Source organism: Macaca mulatta, chromosome X, assembly GCF_049350105.2.
Source record: "Macaca mulatta isolate MMU2019108-1 chromosome X, T2T-MMU8v2.0, whole genome shotgun sequence".
NCBI classification, from domain to species: domain Eukaryota; kingdom Metazoa; phylum Chordata; class Mammalia; order Primates; family Cercopithecidae; genus Macaca; species Macaca mulatta.
Genome location: NC_133426.1, coordinates 125,606,772 through 125,629,550, shown reverse-complemented (window position 1 = coordinate 125,629,550; position 22,779 = coordinate 125,606,772). Strand labels below are relative to the sequence as shown.

The 22,779-nt window shown below is 44.7% G+C and overlaps 1 protein-coding gene across 1 annotated transcript in view; it reads left to right on the top strand.

Annotated features, from left to right (window-relative positions):
• Positions 1-4,626: 4,626 nt before the first annotated feature.
• The window catches only part of KIAA1210, an 80,460-nt gene continuing 62,307 nt past the window's right edge, over positions 4,627-22,779 (top strand). The window contains exon 1 of the mRNA XM_028841932.2: positions 4,627-4,881. Within this exon, the coding sequence (XP_028697765.1) occupies positions 4,847-4,881 (35 nt within the window). The 5' untranslated portion in view covers positions 4,627-4,846. The remainder of the gene's footprint in view (positions 4,882-22,779) is intronic.

Here is a 22,779-nt window from a genome sequence, read left to right as displayed (position 1 = left end):
TGTCTATATAAGCATCATTATGTAAGCATTCCTCCCTAGGAGGCATCCTGTCCTCCCCCTAACCCACCATAGTATCTTGCTGGCTCTCCCCCACCCCATTCCTACTTTCTTGCCCAAAATGTGAATTTATATCAGACTTGGCCTGTTTACAAATGTTGGGGGAGAGTTGGTGAAGGTCCCTGCCCTACCAAGTGTACTTTCTTCCAGTCTAGCTCCCTTAAGGACAACTCTGGATATGGTGGTCCCACTTGCCCCCAGCCTCCCTAGAGTGTCGTGAGGGCAGATATTCTCAAGGCACTCTGAGAAGCCTGGTGAAATGGCTCCATAGAAGCCATAACTCAGATCTCTAGCTCATCCTCCTGGACTTTGTGAGATGTCACTCCATTTGAGATGCTCTAATCAGCAGGGTCACATGGATGTAGACACTAAACCGCTTTGTCACTCTCATTTCTCACCCTTAAACCCACCCACACCTTTGCCAGCCTTTAGTAGGAGCTCATTCAGTGAGCCTCAGGAGGTGGGCTGAGGGGATTGGGAAAGAGAAAGCAGGGAGACATGAACCAAAGGAAGGGGAGGAGAGACAGAGAGTGAGAGGGACCTTCTGGAATGATTTGCACCTGTTTGGAAGTAAGGATGTTTCACTATTCTCCATTTCTGGATCTACTGATTATAGAGATTTTTCTTTTCTTTTCTTTTCTTTTCTTTCTAGACAGAGTCTTGCTCTGTCACCCAGGCTAGAGTGCAGGAGTGCAGTCTCTGCTCACTGCAACCTCCGCCTCCCAGGTTCAAGCGATTCTCGTGCCTCAGCCTCCCAAGTACCTGGGACTACAGGTGCCAGCCACCATGCCTGGCTAATTTTTTGTACTTTTAGTAGAGACGGGGTTTCACCATGTTGACCAGTCTGGTCTCGAACTCCTGACCTCAAGTGATCCACCCGCCTCAGCCTCCCAAAGTGCTGGGGTTACGGGCATGAGCTGCTGCACCCGGCCGATTATAGAGATTTTTCCAGAGCCGCATGTTTAAAAAGCCTGGTCAGTCCTGAAGGTTTGAGTCAGTCCTGAAGGTTTCAGTTAAATTTGTCCTGCATGTTTTAGAGTCACTGGAATCATTGGTTAGAGCCAGGAAGATCAGATTCCCCCCAAAGCAATGGAGGCATTTATCTAGGAACTGGGGTTTGGAGGGAGTCATCATGGTGTTTGTACTTTATCTTTTGCTGGAAGCAAGTGGCTGAGCTATGTTGCACCTGGAAATCTACGTTATTGGCCCGGCATCTTAAGAATGTGCCCAATTTTCTTAGTAGAGGTTATTCCCATCCGGAATGCCAAGTAATGGAATGTATGCCCTCTTGGGATTTACAAAGGATGAACACTTTCCAAAATCCAGAGCTAAAAAAAAAAAAAAAAAAAAAAAAAAACTCTTCCCCAAATAGTTGTTTTTGTAGTCCTATCTTCTTATCCAGCCTTATCCAGCTCCTACCATGTTATTCTAACATTTTCTACTGGTCTGTTCTAATGATGGGCTTTTGGGCATGTGGTCATTTTCAAGTCAATGCTATGACCACAGATCCCACAGAATAGTAACCACAAAGTCCCTCAACAAGGTGTTTTATTCACTACCTATGATTCACTCAGCACTGTACCATGGCAAATATAAGAAAAAAATGTGCAGTTTGGGAGGCCGAGGCAGGTGCATCACTTGAGGCCAGGAGTTCAAGACCAGCCTGGTCAACATGGTGAAACTCCGTCCCTACAAAAAATACAAAAATTAGCCAGGTGTGGTGGTGCACACCTGTAATCCCAATTACTTGGAAGGCTGAGGCACAAGAATCACTTGAACCCTGGAGGCAGAGGTTGCAGTGAGTGGAGATCACACCACTGCACTCCAGTCTGGGTGACAGAGCGAAACTCCATCTCAAAAAAAAAAAAAAAAAAAAAAAAGAAAGAAAGAAAAAAGAAAAAAAGAAAATGTAAGAAATGTGTTTTTTTTTTTTTTTTTTCCTCCAGAGACTTCTAATCTAAGTTAAGGAGAAAAGTTATATGCATTTGAAACACCACGAGGACAACAAAAGACAGTATATAATAAAATGTGGAATGGAAATGGTATGATAATAGCAATTCCTATCAGTTATTGAGGTCTTCCTAAGGGCCAGGCACTATGCTAAAGGCATCACGCTTATTATCTCATTTTAATCCTCATAACAAAACAACCCTTTGAGATGGGTTCTGTTAATATCTCCACTTTTGAGCCAAGGGAACTCAGGTTTACAAAAAGTAAATAATTTGCTGTAAGGCAGCTGGTAAATGCAGGCAGAGCAAACATCCCACTCCCAACTTTTTATTTTGAAAACACTTCAAAATTACAGGTAAGTTGAAGAATACTGTAATGAAGACCCATATATGCCTCACCTACATTCACCAACTATTAACATTTTACCACATTTGCTTTATCATTCTCTCTCTCTCTCTTTCACCATACACACACACACACACACACACACACACACACACACACACACACACACAAACTCCTATGCATTTTTTTCTGACCTAATTGAGCATAAATTGCAGATATCATTACACTTCCTTTCTAAATACTTCAGCATGTATTTCCTTTTTTTTTTTTTTTGAGACAGAGTCTCGCTCTATCGCCCAGGCTGGAGTGCAGTGGCACGATGTCGGCTCACTGCAAACTCCGCCTCCCGGGTTCACGCCATTCTCCTGGCTCAATTTTTTGTATTTTTAGTAGAGATGGGGTTTCACCGTGTTAACCAGGATGGTCTCGATCTCCTGACCTTGTGATCCACCCGCCTCGGCCTCCCAAAGTGCTGGGATTATAGGCGTGAGCCACCGCGCCCGGCCAGCATGTATTTCCTAAGAACAAAGACATTTTCCTACACAATCACAATGCAGTTACCACACCTCAGAAACTTAAACAGTGTCAGAATTTGAACACAACTCTGACACCAGAGCCTTGACCACAGGTGCTATGAGATTTCAGTAGAAGGAGCCATCAATGCAGTTTGGGGATTATAAGATGGATTTTCTGTGGACTCTCTACTTCTGATTATTTGAAGTAATGGAAGGAAGGAGTTACACAGAGAATCACAAAGCATGCATTATCCAAACGCTAAATTAAAGCTCATCGTTTTCAGAGTGTGTTCTATTTGGGTGGGAGGGGAATGATACAGATTTGCCTTTCTAATTAGCTTCTTTTCTGGTCAATATTAAAATTGGTCTTTCTTAACTGCCTGCTGACATTACAACTGGGGTAGGTATTCCAGAAGTTATTCTTTGATTAACAACACAATTACAGGAAATGTACTAAGTGGGTAAGCAACAGCCACATATGAATAATGGAGAACTAACCACAAATTTGAGTTAGAAAGGAATTCTAGTTAGAAATTCTAGCCACAGGTCAGAATTTAGCATCTACAACATAAATCTAGTACTTGCTAAGTTATGTGTCTTTTCCCCGAAGTTAACAAGAGAGGGTCGCATGTACTGCCCTGTCCAGAGACCCCAGCCTACCCACCCAGTGAAATTCCAGAAGCAGGGTGTTGGCTATTTCAGGCTGAAAGGAAGAAAAGGCCTCTGCTACCAGACTTGCCAAGATCCCCTGAAGGGACCCCAGCCTAAATTTCTTCTTTCTTCTTATTCTTATTTGGGCAAACCCAATTTGGAAAGCCTGTCAGATTAGGCCCAGCTGGACAGTGTTTAATGCCCCTCGTGAATACATGCACAGGAGAAATCACGACCTTTTGAAACTCTTGATTCCTCTAAGTCATTTTAAAAAGCCAGAATCCTGCATCTGCATTTGTTTCGCGTGTCGCACTCCCACTAGGCACTTTTAAAAAATCAAAATATTGCAGATCTCTGCATCTCAGAGGCCAAGGTAGGGACACACGCCTCTTTATGGGACTGAGACTGGGAAAAGTGCCCTACTGGGTCTTCCAGGCAGTCAACGTTAGGTCACACTTTTGCTCGCTGTCTCTCTCTCTCTCTCTCTCCAGTTCTTTTGGTTTTCTGTGGACACAATCTGATCTTCAACATCTCTGAATCCATGTAGTGTAAGCCATGTTATAACTGGGGTTCCCTGTGTACACACAACCTTTGGTAGGGACCTTCATCTCAAGAGCAGAAAATATTTCACAATTTAACGGAAATTCTTGCTTTTTTGGTTCATGGCCCCAGACTGGCTAAGGGAGTAAATAGTTTTCCTTAGGACTGAACAAGAACAGCTTAGAACACCTCAAAAACAGTGTTCACATCTAGATGGGAATGCTTGCAGCTATGCTACTTAAATTTTCTTTCTTCCCTGTCTTCTCTCTTCTCCCCTCTGCTCCCCTCTCCCTCCAGCCTGCACCACCTAAAATGCCAGAAAGCGACTTATTTACATCTCCTTCCCAAAGCCCTTGAGTGTCCTTTACCGCTCGGATAAAAGCCTCTACTCTTTCCTTAGAGTTTCATCTCCAAATTACTTCTCACACTCAGCCCTGCAGGGATACAGAGAGGCTAAGAAAGAGCATCTGGTATTTTGCACTAAGGATGCAGTAGTGGCGGGAAGATGGAGACAGAGGAAAAAGGGGAGTTAACAGTTCCCAGCCATGTAAGGAACAAGCCCAGCCCTTTTTGGAATGAGATCAGAAGACAGCGAGAGGCCTTGGAGAAGAAATTTTATCTGGCTGGTTATTGCTTCGGCCTGCGGGTCTGGGGCTGCGTGCGTGTGGGCGCTTGAAGTGCCGAGCTGCCCCCACGTGGCAGCCTCTAAGGGCATGCCCACAGCGCGGGCTCCCATGCACCTCAGCAGGCAAGGCACGTAACCGGCCAGCGGCTCCCTCAGCAGCACCATGGCTAGCTTTCATGCTTGCCTCAAGATTTCAGAGTAAGTGGCGGGCGCAGCCGACCTACTCCCCCTAGACACCACGGAGTGGAGGGTGGCAGAACGCCAGCCGGCCTTGCAGCGGCTCCTACCCGCCCAAGTGGTGCGCTCGCCGCAAAGACGGGCGGCGAGGTGACCCGGGGGTGGGCGGCGGGCAGCGAGACACCTCTGGGCTCGAACTTGCAACATCATTCCCCTGTGCAGCCCGCCGGTTGGGGGCGGTGTCCTCCTGGGAGAGCTCGCGCAGGTGTGCGTGTGTGTGGGAAAGCTCAGCAGCGGGAGAGCCCTCCACCCAGCTTCCGGGACTCGGCAGGTCGGGGGACACAGAGACAGGTCAACTCTACGTGGGGAAATGAGGGCCGGCTGGACGCCTTGAGGCTTCTCTGCGTTTCACGCTTCCTCTCCTTCCTGCCCGGCACCCCTACCTTGCTCACCTGGGCCCCAGGGACCCAGGGGCCAGGATGGGAAGTCGAACGTATTCCCAAGGCTGTTGCAGTTGTGGTTGGTTGACTTGCAAAGGCAAGACGGAGGGAAGCACCAAAGGGGAACTTGGCCCAGCTGCAGTGACTGACCTGGAAATACCTAGTTATTTCCGGGGTTTCCTGTCCCGCACACCGCGATTCCCTACTTCTTGGTGCAGGGGTACTTTGTGGCACTCCTACAGCCTTGGCTTTGCCAGGGTTTGTAAGAAATGGCTCAAGTATGAGAAGGGAGATCTGCACAAGGGTGATGTTTATATAACAGACAGACCAGGGAGAGAGACTGGACAAAGCTATAGATTCTCTATGTGTCAAGAAACCTAGCCAACACCATCTCAAGGTAAAGCATCCCACAAACCTGAATTTTACAAGGCTCATTTCATTGGTTAGTAACACCATTCAAGTAACTGACGGCAATAATTCTGTCAAATAATGTGGCTCAATTACATTGGAACATGATGTTTTGGCACTAGTAAGCAGCCAGCAAGCAGCTAGCATGACTGACAATAAATGATCTTGTAGGGAGATAAGGGAGATGGGGGACTGGGGCCAAGAAGTGGAAGAGAGAAGAGAGGAAGGCAAAGAGAGAGGTGGAAAGAGAGAGGGGAACACGGATGAGTAGAGAGGAATTACCTTAAATTTTCTGAGTTGTCTTAATTTTCTAAATTTGTTCCAAGCTGTACAATATGCAGTCTCCCAGTTACTCGATGGGGTATTATCTCCAATAAGTATATTCTTATTATGTGTCCACAGTGTTGTTTTTGGATGTTGTGTGTGCATATGTTTACATATTGCAAGCAATTCCAAAAGGAAGAAGATATTAACCAAAATGGATTTAGTCATATGGTTAATTAGTGGGTATGTGATTGTACATGATTATTGCCAATTTTCAATCATGGAGTGAACACTCTTCTTTTCCCTTAACTATTCCAACTTGGAATCACAGCCAGAAACCCATTTCACTCATTGCAAGTCTCCAGTCATTGGGAGTTGCATGGGTTCATCTCGCCCTGCAATTCTCTCCCTACATGGAAACACACTGCATGAACAAGAACTGGCAGCCTCCAGCCTGCAGGCCCAAAGTAGAATTCCATGTGATTTCTAATGGTACTCCACCTGGAATGCTAAAGTGAAGTGCTTCAGGTATGGACGTGTGGGTAGATTGGCTGCCCATTTCCGCTTCTTCCCCAAGATCAGTACCATAACATGCTCCCATTTTTCTGCTGGTGAGTGGGCCTGGACTCTTGAAATGCTGCTGATCCCCATAAAAAAGTGTCCTTGGCAACTATTGTAAAACCCTGTCTCCAGGGCTATCATCTCACTGTTGTGCCCTCAATCTATGGCCTTGAATGGATGCTGTGGATGTTACAAGGCTTTCTCTGTGTAATTCATGGTAGCACCAGATGACAGAGACATTGTCAGTGAGTGCTTTGGGAGGGCCAAGGGAGATGATAACAGCAAGCATTTTACTCCCAGGTGAGCTTCCAAGCCCTTTCTCCCTGGGGCTCAGTGCTAGCTTATGTTAGATTTTCCTACTTGTAAACGAGCAAGGGGCCTTTCTTGGGGCCCCTTCACCCTAACGTCTACTTTCTGTGGAGGGAATTTGGAGCAACCTGAGGTCTTTAGGTTGGAAGAGGAAAATCAGTGGACAAAATGGCTTGCTCTTATGGCCTCAGGTGAAGAAGTCTCAGTCCGAGCTCATGTTTATTGAATCTGGGCTGAAGGTACAGGAGAAATGATAAGAGGGCATTTGAGATTAAGGAGCCAGGGCCTTTACAAATAAGTGGCATAGAGTGTTTCACAGGACCTAAAAGGGAAAAGAAACTTGGTGTACATTTAAAAACAGTGTGTACCTACACTGTAGCTAGCTTGGTGCCGAGCCCTCTGGGAGAAACTTTTCCTTTCCCCTCCCGGAGCCAAGCAAGCACAGTGCCTGGCGCAAGTATTTGTTGAAGGAATCTTGTTAACTGAACCAAGATGCACTTAAGGAGCTTGCCTTCTTAGGGGGTGACCAGGCCAGTAAACAACAGTTTGCAAGAGGTGGAGGGTGGGGACATAAGCTCAGTAGGAGAGAATGTAAAGGAGAGTAGGAGCACTTGGAAGCGAGCACATGGAGGAACTCTCGGGTCCTCTTCTTTGAGCTTTTTCCTAGGCTCCACGTGTTGTGGGAGAGGAAGACTGGGAGGGAAATGGTGCTGGCTCAAACATTCACTGCTCCCCCTGTAAACCTTGGGCACTCTCACACTCTCCATCCCCCTAACACTCCCACCTCCCCGCAACACAAGGAGGTTTCCTAGGATCACAACTTGGCCAAATCAGTAGGGTTGCACTTTCTCAACGAAGCCCAATAGGCCTTGAAATTCAAATTTGGGCAAAACACAGGATTGGTTCACAGTCTCCTCTCCCGCATACAATCGCAGTCTAGATTTTATATATAAATATATACATTTATCATAGTGGAGATGTTTGAAATGTCTGGCCGGTGGTGGAATGGGTATGTTCAGAGCAGCCATCCATATTCTTGTGGGTCTTGACTCCATGGCAAGAGCCTCAGTGGCACTTTGCTCTAATCAAATGAGTCTGTAGTTTAAAAACCCAGTTTGGGTTTTTAAATTCCTAACCAGTTACTGTAGATATAGATCTTGCTCAAGATAAGTAGTTATTAAGTTCTGTTACTATTTTCATAGAGATGGAAGGACAGCAGGTTACAGGAGAATTATCAAGAGTGGTGAATATGCTTATTGGAAGAAGGGAGAAAAGAGCAGTAGACTTGAATTATGTGACACCATATTGCACAAGTATAAAAGGAGATGAAGGCAAAGCAAAATAACTTTTTAAATCTGACAAGACCCTGTAATGGTGGGATGGGTGACAATGTCTTCACTTTAAGGGTAAACAAAGTGGGCCCCAGAGGTTTTAAGGTATTCTCTTTGGGTCATACAGTCAGTGGCAATACCAAGATTAGACTCCTAAGTACCCTGACTCCCAGCATAGAGCTGTCTAGCTTGGATAGATGAAAGATCGTCATCTGAGTAGTAGACCAAAATCATACATTGTGGGATACTGTGGCCTCTCTCTGGGACTGCTGCAGAGGTCAATTCAGCCTAAGGCAAAATGGTGAGCTCAGGCAACTTTTTGTTGTTGTTTCTGAACAGGGTCTCTTACTCTGTCACCCAGGCTGGAGTGCAGTGGAACAATCATAGCTCCCTGCAGCCTTGAACTCCTGGGCTCAAGTGAAACTCCTGCCTCAGCCTCCCAAGTAGATGGGACTACAGGTGTCTACCACCATGTCTGGTTAATTTTTAGAAAATCTTTTTATAGAGACAGGGTCTTGCTATGTTGCCCAGACTGGTCTCAAACTCCTGGGCTCAAGTGATCCTCTCACCTCAGCCTGGGATTACAGGCATGAACCACTGTGCCTAGCCCAGGGCAACTTTGTTTTTAGCAACCCCAGTCTCTCCTGTTACAACCCATTTCCGATTTCAGTACGCCTTCCACTCCACGTGTTCTGGGCCTGAACTTTGCCCTTCTCTCCAAGCCTGTCTTCTCCAGGCCTTTGGCCTTCTAGGCCGTGGATTTCCTCTTGGCCAACACAATGCCATCTTGTGGCCCAGGGGCTAGCTCTTAGCCAACTGACCTGTGATGACAGGTTAGTAGACATTAATGATTAACTCCTGATAATGTGTATTTCAACAGGACCTGGATGCTTTTGTGTCATTCCAGTGATTGCTGGTAATCTTGGGGATCTAGCCAGGATAGTGAGCCCCTCACATCATGCTAGTCAGCTTCTCCTACTCCAAGAACAGGATTCAGGAAAGCGAGGCTGAGAGCTTCTGCAACAGGTACTTGACACCTGACCAGGGAATTACTATTGTAAATTATGTGTCAGTCTGCTCCCCTTGGCTGCAAAACTTCCCTGATGCCCCTGGAAGCAGTGTGGGTTGCAATTTGCGATTAGAAGCCATAAATATTGACTTGTAATGCGGTCCAGTTGCTGGTATTCTGGGGATCCATGCATTCTCTTTTGGCCCTGAGTAGCCCCCTGGAATTCAGATGCTAGAAGACAGCCAACCCTGAAGTGCCCTCTACTGACCTGGGCCCATCTCCCCATAGCATCTGCAACCAGTTCTCCAGAACCCGAGACCTTGTGGCATACCTAGCTGCATGGAGAGAACAATGATGAACATGAAATTTGACTCTATGTGACATTCCAGTTGGGGAAGGCAAATTTAGGCCCTTCGAAAGCACCAAAAATGTGTAGCTGCAGCTTAGCCTGCCAGATCAGACCCAACTTCCACTCCTCACTATAATTAGGAGTGTTTAATGTGGTCATTAGAGATCACTGTGGCACTTCACTTCCTTCTCTCCCTCCCTTCTTTCCTGTTTTTTTTTTTCCCCCTAGTTTTAGAAGAAAGATTGTTAACTCCCCTGGCAAGGGGCTCAGTCTGGGCGTCGCATTTTGCTAGCTTGCATTCACTCAGTTGCATTTTTCATTCATGAGAGCAATAGGAGGATTGATAGGTGCCATTGGAGTGGCAGGTACCAGTGTAGGGGTCGGAGGGAGGAGGTACTGTCCCAGGCCCCTGGCCTCACCCTCTGTAGGGAATTAGGGGGAAACTGGCTCTTGGGTAATTTCTTGAATATATTATTTGCCATATTTACCAGTTTACCTAAAGTTTTTTCTTTCAGTTATTTAGAACATAAAGTATTTAAGTCTCTGCAAAAATTCATTTAGAAGAAAATGATTTTAAAAGCTTTTGGAGATTTCTCTAAACATGTAGTCAACAGGTTTCATTTGGTCTTTAGCAGCATTCTAAGGGATGTTCCATTTGTTATAGGGAGGTTTGGTTTCCTTGGGAACATATGAAAAATGCGGAAAAGTATATTATTTCATCAGGAGCCAAAATTTCAGCATATTATATGGGAATGCTTACATTTGTTTCTTTTAAAAAATTTATGTATTTTCTTGATTGACAATGGAATATTTGTGTATATTTATGGTGTACAACCTGATGTTTTGATATATGTATACATTGTGGAATGATTAAATCAAGGCAACTAACATATCCATCACCTCATATACTTATTTTTTGTACACTAGCTTCTTTTGAATCCTTTGAAAGTACATTTTCAGTTGTATCAACTTTAGCATTTTTAGAATTCTTTCCTCAGTTTCTCATATAGCACAATTTTTTGTTGTGTGTTATTTCTGGAAATTAGTAACCAAAATGTAAAATGCGATGTGATTGCCCCTGTCATTTCCTAATTGATTTTCTATTTTAGCATTCTTTTAGCTTTTTAAACCAATCTGCTTCTTATCCTTCCTTCACAGTTTCATAGTTATGGTCAATGGATAGCAAATTTGAGGAATGAATCCTACAATGTATTATAGTAATCCTTTCTTGGCATCTTTACTCTCCTTCTACTGCTTTTACTCTTTCATGAAATCTTCAATAGGTATCAAAACCGCCCATTCAATTCAAATTGCTATAAACTTTATAATTCGCTAGAAGAAATTAGTTTTAGTGAATTGGATTGCTTTCAGAAGATCAAGTTAAGTTAGTGAAGGCTTGCCATTTGATTACTTCAAATACATATATAGTAAATACATATATAGTACTTACCTTGACCCAGTACCTCAGGGTCAAGGTAGGTACTTGTTCTCCTACCAGCTGGATGAGCTCACCTCACCTGCCACTCACCTCCTGCTGTGTGGCCCAGTTCCTAACAGGCTACAGACCAGTAGTGGTCTGTGGCTTGGGGGTTGCGGGCCCCTGTTGTATGCTATTACTTCAAATGCATGTATAGTACTTACCCTCAACTGGAGGGTGACAGGGGCATGTGGGGGATAATTTTGCTCCCCAGGGGACATTTGGCAATGTCTGGAGACATTTTTGGGGCCAAGGTATGCTACTGACATCTAGTGGTTAGAGACCCAGGGATGCTGCTAAACATCCAAGGATGAGCAGGAAGAGCCATCCCCTACCTCCCACCAAAGAATTTTGCAGCCCCAAATGTCAATCATCCCTAGATTATGAGATTCTACCTTAAACTAATAACAGTTTCCCAAAGTAGAAGTCTGAGGAGGACCCACCTTAAGAGCATTTAGACCAGCACTGTCCACTCGAAGTTTCTGTGATAATGGAAATGACCTCTATCTCTGCTGTCCAATAAGATAGTCACTGGCCACGTGTGGCTACTGAACCCTTGCAGGGTGGTTAGCATAACTGAAAAACTGAGTATTTAATTTTATTTTATTTCAAGTAATTTAAAATTAAACAACCACATGTGGCTAGTGGCTTTCATATTGGATTCAGTGTTAGAGGCATTATGATCTAGTGGAGCATAGTCCTGGGTTCATGTCCACAGTCTACCACTTTCTAGCTTTATGGTCTTGAGTATGTCATCTAGGCCTTCTGAGCCTCGGTTTTCTCATCTGCAAAACAAGAAGTAACAATGGTACCTACTTTTCAGGATAGTGAGTATCAAATTCAATTATGCCTGAGAAATACAACATGTAGCAGTATCCAGCACAGTAAGAATTTGAGAGATGTTAGCAATTATTGCTAGAGATTTGTGATAAGTATAGTAATTGTCATCATGTAAGTGAGTCTTGTGCAGGGCTTAAAAACAAGACCTCCCCTGCAACATTATTTAAAGGTCACTTCAGAGGCAGAGCTCCAACTCTCTGCCCTCACAGGATTCCTCTAGGCATGTTCCCATGCCTCTCTGGCCACATCTGCAAAGTGGGAATAATAAAATGCTTCTCTCCTAGCTGTCTATGCTACAGCATCGTTGGGATGTGCTCTGAAGAGTACAAAGCCCTCTGGAAGTATAAGGTTTGTGCCATAAGTTTGCACATTGCAGCTGTGCTTTCATCCAGATTCAGTACAAAATTCCTGCCTTGGTAAAACTGTCTTAAATTTGGAATGTAAGTGTCTGAATTGGGAAGGCTGTACCGGAGAGCAGCAGGAAACCGGGAGTTCCTCACGATGTTAGGCCCTGCTCTGTTGGTCACCTGACCAGAGTATGGCAGGACAGCCCATGAACCATTTTAAGGATGCATTGAAGCTTGGCATTTGGGGCTGGGAAGCCAGAGCACTATATGGACAAAGCTGTCTCCCAGGCTCCTAATGAAGGAGCAAGGCATCTGGTTCAAGGGGAAAGAAGAAAATATACAAGGGGAAAGTATAGTGTGCCATCAAAGGCCATACTGCCCAAGGGTTCAGCCTCTTAGGCAGAGTGTCTGGACTGACAGATATATATGTACACATGTGGAAAATATTTTGGTACCATATAGTAGAAAGTGCATGGGGCTTTGGAGTCCAGTATGGGTTTGAATCCTCACAATGCTACTTACTAGCCATGTGGCCATAGGTGAATGACTTAACCTTTCTGAGCCTTAATTTTCTCATCTGTAAAATGGAGATGATTCCTACCTCACAGTGTTGTCACAAAGATTAAATCAGGTAACTGGCGGGCACAAGTAGGTTGCCCTCAGTAAATATGAGTTCCCTTGTCACCTTATGTTGACAAACAAAGAGCGACCATTAACCAATTAGCTAGTCATGATCCCATTTCTGTTCCTTTGGGATAGCCAAAGGAAATGAAAGTTTCTGCTGTTGGTATAGGAAAGCCATTTAGTCCTTTCTGGAGAAGAGGAAAGGGGAAGGATTTTCCTTGCTGTGCCACTGCAGTGTCCAAAAAAGCAGTCTGAACTGTTTAAGAACAGACTCGGGTGAAAGGTTAAAAGCACAGGGCCTGGGTGGTCACAAATACAGTTAATGAGGAGCCTGAGCGGCCTCACCTGGGCTTGATACTTGCCCCAAAGAAGTCACTACATTCTGTGAACCCAGAGAGAGGCTTTCTGGGGACAATCAGTTTCCCAGGAGTCTGGGATTGAAACTCAAGCCATATCTGTGGCCTATTGATCCAATGGTGGCTAATGGGCCAAGGGCACAGGTTGGATCCAGTTGGCTTTGCCCTCACACACCCATGGGCCCCAACCCCCAATACAGGTAACCGTTGGACAAACCTGCTGGTTACTGGGGGGCTGATGGAGAGAGTATGGGTAACTGCAGAAAGTCTCATCCCCTATTTTCGGGAAACTGATGAAGAGCAGGGAACATAGGTCATTAACACCATGGGGAGGAAAGCCTTCTGGTGGAGAAGAGAGAGTAATACCAATAATAGTGAACATGTATTGAGTGCTTACTGTGTTTTATGCCTCATGCCAAGAGCTTTATATGAGTGATATAGTTTAGATACTTGTACCCTCCAAGTCCCATGTCGAAACCTGATCCCCAATGTTGGAGGTGAAGCCTAGTGGGAGGTGTGTGGGTCATGGGAATGGATCCCGCATGAATGGCTTGGTGCTCTACCAGTGGTAATGAGTGAGTTCTCACTCTATTACTTCACATGAGATCTGATTGTTGAAAAGAGCCTGGAACCTCCTCCCCTCTCTTTTCTCTTTCTTTTCTTTATTCTTTTTTTTTTTTTTTTTTTTTTTTTTTTTTGAGATGGAGTCTCACTTTGCTGCCCAGGCTGGAGTGGAGTGGCATGATCTCGGCTCACTGCAACCTCCGCCTCCTGGGTTCAAGTGATTCTCCTGCCTCAGCCTCCTGTAGCTGGGATTACAGGCATGCGCCACCATGCCCAGCTAATTTTGTATTTTTAGTAGAGATGGGGTTTCATCATGTTGGCCAGGCTGGTCTTGAACTCCTGACCTCAGGTGATTCACCCACCTCGGCCTCCCAAGGTGCTGGGATTACAGGCGTGAGGCACTGTGCCCACCTCCTTCCTTTCTTTCACCATGTAATCTTCACAAACCAGCTCCACTTCTGCCATGATTAGAAGCTTCCTGAGGCCCTCACCAGAAGCAGATGCTGGCAGTCTTATATAGGTTGCAGAACGATGAGCCAAATCAAAGTCTTTTCTTTATAAATTACCCAGCCTCAGATACTCCCTTATAGCAATGCAAAATGGACTAATGCAGTGAATTAGTTCACCATGCTGTCTGTGAGAGCAGGGCCCTTCTCTTTATTGAGCACTGCTCTGGGCTCTTCTTAGCACATACCAGGAGCTCAATGAACAATTATTAAATGAATGAATCTTCACAGTTAGCCTATGATGAGAGTACTACACTTAGCCCCACTTATCAGCTAAGGAAATTTAGGTTTTGAGCAGTTCAGTGTCTTGCCCAAGATCACACACCTAGTAATTGACAAGAACTAGGATTCAAACCTAGATTTGTCCAGCTTCATAGCCTAAGCCTTTCACAATTATGTTATGCTTCCTCCTCAGAAGGTCAAAGTGCCAGATTTCTCTTTCTGTGACAAAAGCACATCTGCTTAGAAACTACTGGATCAGAGTCAAGAGCACTACACAAAGACTTATTATGATGTTCATACTTCTTTCATTCTACCTATTCCCTTCATCTCCTAAATTCTGTCCCCAGACCCTTCTATTATCATGTTCATTCTGTAAATCAGGAAACTGAGGCATGAAGGGATTATATGACTTACCTTAGGCCACACAGCTTGTCAAGATCTGCATTAGTCTGAGGTTCTGGTCCTCAAAAATTTCCCAGCCTCATAGGAAGAGGGAGAGTTTCATCTAATGAGGCCAAGGCCCCAGGAGAAAAAATTAACAAAGGGCCCCATATTGTTAAATCAACTTGCTTGAACTTTTAAAAGTAGAAAAAAAATACTTTACCCATCTAATTTGAACATTTTGAACCATATTTCTTGCTACAAACACAAAAACTTAGAACAATATAATTCAGTTATCTACTATAACATATAAGGGAGATGTTCAAAATGAGAAATAGAAACAAGAGAACAAGAAAAGAAGAGATATGGACCTGGGAAAGTCCAGATATGAGTAAGAAAAGAGCAACAGCACAGGAGGCAGTGTATTTCAGAAAAATATTGCTACAGAAAGTTGATAAAGTCATGTTGCATTTTTACATTAACGAGGTCTTTATTTCTTATTTCCTGGCCTGTGAACTTCATGAGCTAAGGACTAACTAGCCCATCCTATGAACTAAGGATCGTGATACTTCTTCCTTGCTGCATTTAGATCTTCCCTTTCCATAAGCCCAACTGTCCTGGGAAAATGGAGAGGAAAGTAAGTCAAAGGGAGAGTCTTCTGAGCCAATGGGAGAAAGGAAAGGGTCCTGGGAGCACAGGCGCATCTGCCTCCTCAGATTTGCAACAGAACCCAGTAGATCAGGCACGGAAAGTTTCCTCTCTAGAGTTTGCCATCAAGCATGTGAACAGAGGTTTCTGCTTTAGTTCACTGTTCATTTATGATAGTTGGAGGGGTATCCAGAAACCTGTTAAGGGAAAGAGAAGGGGGAAAATCCTCACTAAACCTCCAAAACCTTTTTTTTTTTTTTAATGCGGTCTTGCTGTGTTGCCCAAGCTGGCCTCGAACTCCTGGGCTCAAGCAATCCTTTTGCCTTAGCCTCTCCAGTAGCTGGGACTACAGGAATGTGCCACCATACCCAGCCATGCCCTATTTTTGAAGGACATAATTTTAAGTTCACATGTGAAGAATGTTTGTTCCTTTTGTCCTTGTGGCTCCAGAAGCCAAACATCAATGATCCTGAGACTTATTTTATACAGAAATGGCTTATGTTTGCTTCTTCAGAGTTAGAGGAAGGAGGAAACTCTTTGGGATGAGGTAGTTCTCTTTAGAAGTGGAGGAAATAATGAGTGGGGAATTTTTAGTTAAATCTGCAACCTGTGCTTTTTTTTTTTTTTGGAAAGAGTCTTGCTCTGTTGCCCAGGCTGGAGTGCAGTGGCACAATCTCAGCTCACTGCAATCTCTGCCTCCCAGGTTCAAGCAATTCTCCTGCCTCAGCCTCCTGAATAGCTGGGATTACTGGTGCATGCCACCACGCCCGGCTAATTTTCGTATTTTTAGTAGAGATGCGGTTTTACCATGTTGGCCAGGCTGATCTCAAACTCCTGACCTCAGTTAATCCACCCACCTCGGCCTCCCAAGGTGCTGGGATTACAGGTGTGAGCCACCACACCCAGCCTGTGCATTTTTTAATGACAAATATAGCTTAGGTTTCTAAACAATCTGAAAGTAAGACAGTGTTCTGCAATATTGAAAGGCTTCTAAAAGGCTTGCTGTGAAGGCTGGGCCACCATTGGCCAACTCAGGGAGGACTTATAGTGAGCCTCTGCAAAATCTGGCTACTCTAGGATGAACTGGGAACTTTGAAAGATCATCTCAGGAAATAATGGAATCCAAGAATGCCTGGGCTAAAAATAACCCTAGACTTCAAGTCTAGTTCAACCACTTAGTCCTTAGGGGAGTAAACGGAGGCTCCAAGAAAGGACTCCATGTGCCCCAGGCCTCACAGCTAGTTAATTGCAGAGCTGGGGTTTGAACTGTCCAAAAATTGCTGGAGGCCTCATTGGAGGCTCACACCTTAGAAGTGTTTATTAGAAGAAAAATACCTCCATCTGTGGTCACGATTCTCTCTAGATATCATTCAAATTGCTTTTTCTTCACCACGCTTGCCTTACCATCCATTTCTTTTTATTATTTATTATTCAAGATGTAGATGTAGGAGGTACAAGTGCAGTTGCATTACATGGACATATTGCAGGTAACTGCAGAATGTCTCATCTCCTACTTTAGGGAAACTGATGAAGAGCAGGGAACACAGGTCATTAACACCGTGGGGAGGACAGCCTTCTTGTGCAGAAGGGAGAGTAATACCAGTAACAGTGAACATGTATCGAGTGCTTACTATGTGTTATGCTTCTTGCCAAGAGCTTTATATGAGTGATACAGTGTGGATACTTGGTGAAGTTTAGGCTTCTAGTGCACCCAACACCCTAGTAGTATACACTGTACCCAATAGGTAATTTCTCACCATCCACTCCCCTCCCACCTTCCCACTTTCCTGAGGTTCCAATGTCTATTAATCCACACTCTAGCTGCCATCCATTTCTTATGGCTTCCCAATTCAGGTTTTCTGTTTCAGCCATGCCCTGTACCCAAGGTGATTTACAGCAGAGTTTCCTTAAAGCGAGGTTTTTGGAGCCCTCACCTCCCAGGAGTCACTTGGAAGGTTCTGGACTTGCAGGTTCCTGGGCCCCACTCCAACTGAAGAAGCAGCATCCCTGCGAGTGAGTGCCAAGGAATCAGTGATTGTTACACATGCTCTTGACTTACAGCCTTCCTCCTTGAACCTTGTACTCACAGTTCGCCTTTATCTGTCATGGAAGTTTTGAAAATCCCACTATTTATTGAGCACTTTCTTTGTGCTACTTTCTATGCATCTCATTTATTCCTCACATGCTGGTGTATACTTTTCTCTCATGCTCAAGTGGACAACTGGGCAGTGTCCAGCTGGGTCAGGGGCCAGCCACCTGCCACCCCCATTTAGGAGCTTCTCCCGGTCACTGTGAGGACAGATGCTACCCCCAGTGTGGCTTTTTCTTTTTCCTAGGTCATTCTGACTAGGGATTCTTGTGCCTGAAGTTTAGAGAAGCCCAACAGATTTCTGCTCTCCTGGCGTTCACTGCCACTTTTCTTTTCCTTCCAGGTAGCATACTGTAGGAGGAAGAGCTTGGGCACATTATTCACTCCTTCCTGGTCACTAGGGTTTGTGGATGTCACCTGCTCTCTCTGTCCTCATCCGTAACTCATCTGTGCTGTCTCTCAGTGCCTCAGTGCTCAAGCTGTCAGCAAACTTTTCTGCCTAGCACCTGGAGCATCTTAAGTTCTGCCTTCTTGGCCGGGTGCAGTGGCTCATGCCTGTAATCCCAGCACTTTTGGAGGCCAAGGCAGGCAGATCACCTGAAGTCAGGAGTTTGAGACCAGCCTGGCCAACATGGTGAAACCCCGTCTCTACTAAAAATACAAAAATTAGCCAAATGTGGTGGCACATGTCTGTAATCCCAGCTACTCAGGAAGCTGAGGCATGAGAATTGCTTGAACCTGGGAGGCAGAAGTTGCAGTGAGCCGAGATTGCACCATTGCACTCCAGCCTGGGTGACAGAGCGAGACACCGTCTCAAAAACAAAAACAAAAACAAAACCCAACAACAACAACAACAACAAAAACTTCTGCCTTCTCTATTGAGCCTTTCATGGTGACTTCAGCCTGCATTGAGAGGTCCCTTTTAGTCCCTTCTGCTGTAGATGGAGCCACTCGTACAGGCACCTTCTGGTCACTTCTGTAGCTTGACGGCCTCCTATGTTGTTCCCCTTCAGTCTCACCTTCTCTTGTTCTTTGACCTCATTTACATCTAAATCTCAGCATACTAGCCTTGCTTTGCTGTTCCTTGCCATTCTCAGCTTTGCCATGTGTTATGGACACCCTTTTCTGGCTTGATCTTACCCCTCTGCCTCATTTCTGGCATCTAGCCCTCTGTACCACACATGTAAGTAAAGTACACTCCAGCTTTTTGTTCCACAACTCTTGGGGCCTACAGACTCCTCCTATATGTAGCCAGTGCCCTAGAGCAGGGGCAGCCAATATTTTGGCTTCCCTGGGCCACATTGGAAGAATAATTGTCTTGGGCCACACATAAAATACACTAATTATAGCTGATGAGCTAAAAAAAAAAAAAAAAATCGCAAAAAAAAAAAAATCATGATGTTTTAGGAAAGTTGGCGAATTTGTGTTGGGCCACATTCAAAGCCATCCTGGGCCTCATGCAGCACAGTAGCCGTGGGTTGGACAAGCTTACCGTAGAGTTTAACCCTGAGAATCCTTGTCCTAACACATGATAATTTTGCCTCATCTTATTTTACAAATGTGAGAACTGAGGTCCAAAGAGGGGCTATGACTCGGGCAGGGCTGCAAAGACAACTTTTTGGAACAGCAGATTTCAGGACACAGGCTTTCTGATTCCCAATGTAGTTCTATTCTCAGTTGTTTCATGTCTATTCTTTCTCTTTGTCATCAGAGAATCGGTCACTTTCTGTAGCACTTATTGGCTCTGGAGTCAAATTGCCTAGATTCAAATCCTACCTTCAGAATTCGAAGTTGTCATGTGCCCTGGGCAGTTACTTAGCCTTTCTGTTTCCTCATCTACAAAATGGGGGAGAAGTGAAGATAACTAGTACCTACCTCATAGGATTGCTCTGAGGATTAAATGAGATGATGCATCCAAAGCACTTCGAACAGCATTTGCACATATTCATTGTCAAGTAAATGTTAACGATTTTATTTTGTCATTGCCTACATAGCGCCTGAAACAGGTCTGAGCACATAGTAGCTGTGCATAAAGACCTTGGGGTTACTAATGAGACAGGCTCTGGGAAATAACGTTCTGACTTTGTTGTCTGATTCAAGGGGAATGATTCCGATGGTGGATATTTTAGGCCAGGTAGAAAGAGAGGGTGGTGCCGTGGCTGGGGTAAAAGGAAAGATTTGGGGCTAGAGAACCTTCGGATAACTCTTCCCATAACTCCAGGTAGGGAGCTGCCTTTGCCAAGCTGCAGGGCTGTCCATGGGATTAGGGTTAAAGAAATCTGAGGTCCTAAAGGCTCAGATGTCACCTTGACTGAGAATGTCCAGTGATCTCAGATTCTTGGAGGCGTTTTTATTTCTTTTCTAAAAAATTTTTAGAAATGTTCTAAAGTTTTAGAAATTTTTTTTGTAGAAATAGGGTCTTGCTATGTTGCCCAGGCTGCTCTTGAACTCCTGGGCTCAAGTGATCCTCTGGCCTCGGCCTCCCAAAGTGCTGGGATTGCAGGCATGAGGCACTGCACCTGGCCGTGGCATTTTTATTTCTGTGGGTATGTGCCCTCCGGGTACAACGACATCAGCATCACCCCTCCTTATGCCCATTCCCTTCCTGCTAAGATGAAATTCACTCAGAGACTTCTATATCCCTCCAGAACTGGGAGACCAAAGGCTACTTCTCATAACCATGGGGTGATGCTGAGATTGCTTTCCCCAACCTCCACCCCGTGGGCCAAAAGGCTGCAAGATGAAACCAGAAAGTTACAATGTGCCTGCACAAAGAACACAGATAGTTCAGCTTGGGCTGGGAACACATTCCAGAGGACTGGTTGTTCTTTCTCCCTTATCTCCCCTTCCTCCCCTGGCCAGAGAATGACTCCTGGTGTCTCCACTCCTTGATGGCTTTTGAATTCTAAGGGCAGGAGATGTCTATATCAAATCCCACATAATCCAATGAGCTATGTAAAATTCACATCCTCCACTAGCAACCCCCTTTTCTTCTACTTTTTTTTTTTTGAGATGGAATCTCGCTCTGTTGCCAGGCTGGAGTGCAGTGGCATGATCTTGGCTCACTGCAACCTCTGCCTCCCAGGTTCAAGCGATTCTCCTGTCTCAGCCTCCCGAGTAGCTGGGACTACAGGCATCCGCCCCCACACCCAGTTAATTTTTGTATTTTTAGTAGAGACGGGGTTTCACCATGTTGTCCGGGATGGTTTCAATCTGTTGACCTCAGGTGATCCGCCCACCTTGGCCTCCCAAAGTGCTGGGATTACAGGCGTGAGCCACCACCCCCGGCCTTCTTCTACTTTTACTTTTTTTTCCTCTTTGGAGATTTTTACCTCCTCCCTCAACTGGTATGTTATTGACGGTTAGAAGCAGTAATAACAGCTACTGCAGTAACTCAACAATAAGATCAAAAGCCTTAGACACATTCTGCTGGGATGGGCTTGAGAACTGGCAGAGCATTTGGGGGCAGAGCTCTTGGCACCCAACACATGCTTAAAGCTGTGAAGTCCATCCTTAGGGCCCCTCAATTCTGACTTTTCTCTTGAGTCTTCTAGTATTCTCATGCTTTCCTGTCCCCCACTCCCCAGTGCTGGAACAGTACTTCAGCCTGACCACCCAAGGGTCCCCATGCCACAGACCTATCTCCTTTAAGATCCCTCATCACAATATACGTATCTAGTGGGTCATTTTTGGCAGGACTCTGTGCACTGTTAAAACGTCAACAAATATCTGCAAAGGTGTTAGGGGCTGCTAATGGCCTGGTGAGTTATTCTATTTTCAGGTGATATAATAGACCAGTAAGGAAGATTCTTTAGGGCAGCAGTGAGTGGGCATTTCAAATTGACCAGATTTTGCCAAGTGAGGAAGGAGAAGAGTATAGTGGTCGAATCATGGGCTTTAAAATCCAGAACTGGGTTTGAGTCCTAACTCTATTACTCATAACATGTATGACCTTGCACAGACTGCCTAATTTCAGCAAGACTCAGTTTCCTCATCTGGGAAATGGGGGTGAAAAGAATAAAAGCAAAATAACCATGCCTACTACATAGGACTCTTGTGAGGACTCAATTAGATAATGCACATAAAATAATTTTTTACAGTGCCTGCCTGGCACAGACTGAGGACTCAGAAATTTCATTAGTTGGATTAGTTGTATAATATTAATTGCCCCTCACTGCACAAGAACAGAGCCTTTGATCATAGCATTTGTGGATTGAAAGACGGAATAGGACTCCCTGTCTGCTAGGCTTTGAGGCCGCTAGAGAGATCTCAGAAAGGACCTTTTAGGCCACGTTCTTTGCATGTTCGCTGGATGACAATCAGGGTGCTCAGAGGTATTTCTGAAATGGGCTTCCTCGTGATGACGAGGTGGAGAGGGTAGATTCCATTATTCTCTGGCCTCCTAGTGTGTAAGAAAGGCCTCAGTGACAATTGCCCTGCAGCAAGTATCTGAGGCAGGCATCCCCTAGAGCCTATTTGGGCATCTGTTTGACGATCCAGATGTTCAAATACCCACAGGTGAGGGTGTGGGATGTAGAGGGGTGACCTTCTCTCCCTGGTGTGTCTTGCTACTGACATCCATGGACATTTGGAGGGTTGACTTTGCAGAATTTGCTGAAGATGTCATTTCAAGCAGTGTGCCATTGCAGTAGTGAAGATATGGAATCAATCTAACTGTCCATCAATAGATGAATGGATAAAGGAAATGCAGTATATATACACAATGGAGTACTACTTGGCTATGTAAAAGAATTAAATCCTGTCATTCACAGCAACGTGAATAAGCCTGGAGGACATTATGTTAAGTGAAATAAGACAGACACAGAAAGGCAAATAATGCATGTTCTCATTCATATGTGGAAGGTGAAAAAGTTGATCTCATGGCAGTAGAGAGTAGAATGATAGTTACCACAGACTGGGAAGGGTGTATGGGTGGCAGGGATGAATGAAGAGAGGTTGGTTAATACAAACATACAGTTAGATAGAAGGAATCAGTCCTAATGTTCCATAGCAGAGTAGAATGACTATAATTAATAATATATTGTATATTTCTTTTTTTAAAATTTATTTATTATTATTATACTTTAAGTTGTAGGGTACATGTGCATAACGTGCAGGTTTGTTACATATGTATACTTGTGCCATGTTGGTGTGCTGCACCCATCAACTCGTCATTTACATCAGGTATAACTCC